This window comes from Sphaerodactylus townsendi, linkage group LG04 (assembly GCF_021028975.2).
Source record: "Sphaerodactylus townsendi isolate TG3544 linkage group LG04, MPM_Stown_v2.3, whole genome shotgun sequence".
Taxonomy (NCBI): Eukaryota; Metazoa; Chordata; class Lepidosauria; order Squamata; family Sphaerodactylidae; genus Sphaerodactylus; species Sphaerodactylus townsendi.
Genome location: NC_059428.1, coordinates 72,674,617 through 72,680,985, shown reverse-complemented (window position 1 = coordinate 72,680,985; position 6,369 = coordinate 72,674,617). Strand labels below are relative to the sequence as shown.

At 42.1% G+C, this 6,369-nt stretch overlaps 1 protein-coding gene across 2 annotated transcripts in view; it reads left to right on the top strand.

Moving 5' to 3' along the window:
* The first annotated feature begins 272 nt into the window (after nt 1-272).
* Nucleotides 273-6,369, top strand: part of LOC125431848 (amine oxidase [flavin-containing] A-like) — a 39,404-nt gene continuing 33,307 nt past the window's right edge. Inside the window, exon 1 of one of the 2 annotated variants that reach the window (XR_007244344.1) lies at nt 273-452. Coding sequence is in view for 1 of the 2 variants with exons in the window: in XM_048495019.1 (XP_048350976.1) it covers nt 407-452 (46 nt within the window). In the remaining variant the exon portion in view is untranslated. The remainder of the gene's footprint in view (nt 453-6,369) is intronic. The other variant, XM_048495019.1, reaches the window with a different exon arrangement.

Here is a 6,369-nt window from a genome sequence, read left to right as displayed (position 1 = left end):
GCTTCAGCGCTCCCGTCAGTCCTCTCCTTGCCCACTTCGGCCACTGAAAGCACTTCGAAGGAAACGAGGGCAAGAAGACGTCAAGCAGTCCGGCCCCAGCAAACGAGGCTGCCTTGGGCCATCCCCAAGCCACTGCCTCTTGCGACCGGTGAGAACTTCTCGGGCTTCCTTTCCCAGGCCCCGGCTGCCTGCTACCCCGCCTCTACTTTGCTCCGCCGGCCAGGCGCCCTCGGCCTTTGCGCCTCAGGCGCGCCCTCCTCGCCAGCCGGGCGCGATTGGCGGCGGCGGAGGGCGGAGGCCCCACGAGGAAGTTTGCAGTCGCTGCAGCGCCCGACTTCAGCGCTGGCTCCGCTGTTCGCCTCGCGCTCTGGCAACCGGGCGAGCGGCGCCTGTGGCTATAACGACCATGAGCAGCAAGTACGACGTGGTGGTCGTCGGAGGAGGCATCTCAGGTCAGTGACCGACTGGTGTTCAGCCTTCTGTCCCCAGCGCATCATTCCTGGCCCGTCTGGGGGCTTCTGCGGAAGCGGCGCGGTTTTCCTTCACAGTTTCCAGCGCTGTCAGAAGAGGCACCCCGGGTGGGAGGACGGGGCGTGTGAATGCGAGAGGGTTTAACGGGGTTTGTCCCAGCGACAAGCGGATTCCCTCTGACAGGTTTTTTCTTGAATGGCAAATCGCTCAAAGCACGGGACTGGAGGAAGTTTTGGAAAAGGCAGTGTGGGAAAGCCCGGCCAAGGATTTAAGAAGGCTAAAGTCAATCTGATTAGTTGTGTCCCCCGCCCCCGCCGCCACCGCGCCGCCGCCGCCGATATAAGACCCCTCATGGGACTCGACTGAGCGGGGCAGACTCTGAGGTGACCTTTATCCGGGTCGTGATTGTCCGGACCTCGAAAGAGTACCTGTTCTTGACGGAATGAATAAGACTGTGACTTTAAATAAACGTGCTGCTCTGTGTTTTGCTACTTTACTACTGTCTCTGTGGACTCTTGATCTGGTCTTAAGGGAGATGCAGCAGATACATTTTCTAAGAACTATAATTTACTTGTAGCAAAACCACATGGAGCTTACAGAGTTTCACTCCTTATTTGTCTAATTGCCAGTACAGTTTTACTGTTACCAGTTTTAGATGATATTTTCAAACATAAATGAGTGTTATTGCAAAGCTCATGTGAGAAGCAGCACTTCGGATAGTCAGCAGTTCTGATATTCCAAACGGAGTCATAGGAAAATGGTAAACCAGATAAATAAGGTCACAGACAAGTGTACATACAAGATATAAATCCAGTTTTAATTTGGCACCAGTAAAATAGGTTTTCCATTAAAAAATGGAATTGGATATTTTCTAATGTCCTAATAGAGTGTGGTCCATTTAAGAAGGTTATTTTGGTTCGTATTCAATAAACAAAACTTTGAAAGTACCTTCTGTTAATTTTATGTCTCAATAGTAACTAATGTTTGATCTGAAGTATTTGATTAGGAATGAAGGTAATCATGTGTGATTTAAATGTTAGCAGTCAATAATAATATTAATATTCAAAGCTTTATGTGGAAATTATTTTTTAATAATGCTTGGAAAAAGTTAAAGAAAAACTATAATTAATTTAATTTACATTGTTTAAATTTGAGAGGATAGCCCTGAAAAAGTCATCACGTGCCACACTTGTTAATTTCATATCAGATTGGTGATTACAGCATGCTTCCACTGTCTGAGAGAAGACATATAGATAAGCATTTTATCTTTGGTTTTGATTTGATCTGTACCACCAATCAATTGAATTCATAACTTCAGTTTAAAACTTAGATTACTATACATAGTTTTTTTTATTTTATCTCCACCCCACATATATAAATCAATAAAACAGACATGCATTCTTTCATACAATTCTTACAGGTAATCAGTCAGTTGGAAAACATTGATTATACTTTTGAAGCTGCATAGTTTACCTAATATTGATTTTGTAATGGTACTCACTTATTGTTGCTAACTTTATGGAACAGTGACTCTTTTGTTATGGAAATGTTTCCAAAGAAAAATAAAGCACTGCAAAATTTTCTGGGGGAAATTCAAGTTTGGAAAACTTTCTATGGAAATTTGCTCTTCCCTCCCCAGTCTCTATGTGAGACCTATTTTTGTGTAAATCCCCTCAGTTCTGGGCTGCAAATGTTCCATTATCAGGGTGATCCACTTTGAGAGAACAAGCACCCCTCTTTTTTGTGCTAATTTTTCAGCTTGCAAAGGAAGGAGTGCATCAGCCAAGGCTGCTCAAACATAGTACCAGCCTTGCTGCTGTTCTTTAGTGCCAATTGGCTGTATTGCATTGCTATTTGGCAGCTTGCCGCAAGCCAGTGCATGTGGAAGCACTTTCATGGTGCACTGAAAATGACCTCTCTTCTAGTCAGTTGGATTAAGTTTTATTGTTCTAATTAGAAGAGGGGGAGTTGTTATCAAATAATAACGGAGACAGGGCTTCACTAAAGCTGAGTCTCAGTCCCTGAATCTGCTTTCATTACCAAGTCCTAGCCAAGCTGCAGCAGACTTTCCTCCTCGCCCTGCCCTCCAGCAAAGAGATGGTCAGTCTCAAAACATTCAGCATCTGGGAACAAGATACAGGGTTAGCATGACTGTTAGCAGGCTTGAGAGAAAGTAGCGTTTGAGTTCTTTTTAATGGAAGCGTATAGTTACAATAAAATGCACTGAATCAAAACAAACTGATTATTTAATTTTCTCCTTGTGATGGAATAGAGCTGGATGAGCACACGTGAGAAGCTATTTAGGAGGCCAAAAAGTTCTTTCACATCAGACTCCATCTAATAATCTATCTGCTTTGTGTCCCAAGACTGAAGGGAAGTGTGCTTATGTTTGCCATGGTCTTTGGCATGTTAATGTAATCATTTGTTTTTTAAAAATTGTTTATTTGAGACAGATATTAGATATTAATTTTCTTTACTAAGATGCAGATTAATTGCTTGTAATTTGTGTTGTATGACTATAATTGCTTATAATTTGTGTTGTATGACTATTTCGTATTTTTATGGCAGCATTTGAAGTCAGTATATTGACAACAGTTACAGTGTATACGGACAGTGGATTGAATCCAAAAGTTCTGTTCTAATGGTGGAGCCTTTTGCAAGTGTATGGACTCTACAGCAAATCACCTGGGTCTCAGGGAGAGCAGGTATTTAAATAGTTTATTTAAATACCTGCTCGCAAGATCGTTTAAATGGAAGTGCTGCTGACTAAGTGTAGGACCTTCTGTGTGCGAGAATTTCCCCTTCCACAGTGCTATAGCTCTTCCAAGTGTGCAACTCAGTCCTATATACATTTATTTGGCAGTAAGAACCTGATTCACTTCACCTTTTCTGCATTTGAACATGCAAAAAGCAAATAGGACATTGATGGTATCTATCACGACAGGGCTGGCTCTCACAAAAATGCTGCCACCAAAAATATTATTTTATTTTCAACCCTTCACCGGTCACTGTTCACTGCAATAACAATCTGATGTATTAGTCACTGGCCCACCAAACACCCCTTCTCCTACACTCCACTTTGACTGAAGGAGTAAATCAACAGAGCCTCTGACAACAAAAATGGAGGGAAACTCTGTGAGAGAGAGTTTTGGCTTTTATGCAGACAGACACCACCCAGTGGTGGGATCGAAAAATTTTAGTAACAGGTTCCCATGGTGGTGAGATTCAAACAGTGGCGTAGTGCCAGTGGGGCTGGGTGGGGCACGACGGGGGCGTAGCCGGGCATTCCGGGGTGGGGCATTAATAATTTCTCTGTTACTGTAAAAAACTCTTACTGTAAAAAAGTTCCTAATTTCCAGCTGGTATCTTTCTGTCCATAATTTAAACTCATTAAAGCAAGTCCTATCGTATGCTGCCAACAGAAATAACTCCTCTAATTGACTGCCTGTCAAATACTTAATACTTTCAAATACTTAATTTTGTTTGTAGAAATCAAAAGAAGGATACTTTCCTTAAACAAGGAAGTTTACCATATTTCTAAAACATGTTTTTAAAACAGCCCAACAGGGAGAATTATCCCATTTTCTACCTTCGCTAACCAGCCACATAGGAAACAACAGGACTTTATGATTTTTGGACCTAATGGAATTTCTAACGGAAAAGCAGACCCAATTAGTAACCCGCTCTTGGCACACACAAATAATTAGTAACCCACTCTCGGGAACTGGTGAGAACCTGCTGGATCCCACCTCTGACACCACCCCTTGGTAAGCACACAGAAAGTAGACTGGAACTTATGGTAACATGAAACAGATTGCCTGGATGCTAAGCTGTGGGTCACCTTCCACAGATCCACCTCAGCTTAACAAAGCTTTTCACTGCTCAAAGAGCTCTTGCTGACAAAGTCAGACTTCTCTTCAGATCAAGATCCCAGCGATCCAGATTTCAAATGTGTTCCTCCTGACAGACTTTCTCCTGTTTATATATAACCAGCTCTTCTAGCTCCCCCTATCTGAGGCTATAGGCAAACTGTGCCTCTCCCAGCCAATCAGGTGGTATCTCCATATAAGGAGCGAGCTCACACATTTCTGGCTGTTGCTAAGGCTAGCTAATCCGCACCTTAACACACACCAACCCTTCGATGTGGGCTAGTCCGTCGCAGTATCTATTATAGTATCTGTAATATAGGGCACATCCTCCCAATTCCCAAAGATTTCAGCAAGATGGAATGCAGAGTAGTTCTCTCTCCCCTGGTTCAATTGCAAGGACCAGTTTAAGCAACTTTAATAATATTATAATGGTTTGTTTTTACCAACTCATCAACATTTCCCAGTTTAAAATGAAGAGGCTTGGATATTTGTAACAACATACTCGAAGGATTAAAACTTCCAGCTAGCATGTCATTATGTATTGCTGAGAACTTCTCTGCATGCTATTTATAATATTATAGTAATTTAGTTTGTGTTTGCCAATCTTAGTGGCTTCTGAAACAAGAACTGTAAATAAACTGGCCAAAACAGTTTCCTGAGACTGAAAGCTGACTGTGGGGAGAATGGAACAGGGAGAATGGAAGGGAAGCAGTGTGTATTGAGTCAGTGTGTGTGTTTTTTAATAACATGCAGCCTCTACCTATTCAGGTATTTGCTTTCTAAAGATCCAAGAGAGGGAGCTGGTATCTAACGTATGTGACCTTTACATGCTAGCAAACTTAAAAAGCATTTTTATAATTTATCTTTAAGAGAATCTAAATACAAGGATATCAGAAATCAGAGTGTGTCCCTGGAACCATAAATTTCCAGGATTGTTTTGGCCAGTGAGGGAGGCAAATAATGAAGGCTGGAGGCAAGAAATGTCGTCAGTAGGGCAATTCTAGGTCAAGAATAGTTCCTTCAGAGTCTAAGATGTCAACACAAGAGAGGGCGGTCCAAACTGTGAGTCAGGTCAGGAAGTACGCAGGTGTCCAGGAGTAAAAACTGTAGCACAGATAGAAAGGCCAATATGTTAGCGGTGGTAGGAAGTTGTCCCACAACAGCCCTGTTTTGCTGGCTGCTTAAATCAACTCTTAGCTGGCAAGGAAAGGTAAGCTGGGTGATGCTAATTAGGCTGTTCTGGCATTCCAAGCCAGGTGGACTACATCAGCCTTGTTTGGCCTCATCATTAATGGACTCTTGATGCACCCTAAACTATCTCAGAGTATTGATATGAGGATAAAATGGAAAGGAGAATTATGTAAGCTGCTTTGGTTCCCTATTGTGCAGAAATGAAATAAATAAATGATTATTATAGCTCAATATGGGGGTGGGTGGGTAAGTAAATGTTGATTGGTGGAGAGAAGAAGGCTGAAGAAGGTGACTGGCTGCGGGCTTTTAGGAAAAGGAGCAAGGAAATAGTGGGGGAGGGGAACATGAAATGCCCCTGCAAGTCCTGGCAGGTCACCTGCTTGTTTTCTTTATTAGCAAGTTGATAGTTCATAAATTACGTTAAACTTTCATCATGTAGTAATGGCCAGGGTGTATCTTCTAGAGTGCTTTATGGAAGGGATGCAATAGAAAGAAGCATGTAAACATCAAAAAGAAGCCATCAAGAGAATATCTCTCTAAAGTGAAGTTGAGACGAACAAATGCTAAACTATTTTTACAATTACTCTTAAGGATCCTCTGATTCAACACAGAAGACTTTGATGTTCCAAATAATACTCCACCTACTACCATATTCAAAGACTTCTGACTATCAAGATGATTGGCCTATGGAACTTGTGCGTGGCAATCGAAAATGAAAGCATTTCCTGCCATATTTATTTTTAAACAGAATAGAGTTGGAGTGTATGTGCATCTGAAGTAATCTATTATTTTCCATTCTGTCAGATCTCCAGAACTGTTAATAGAACTCCATCTTTAA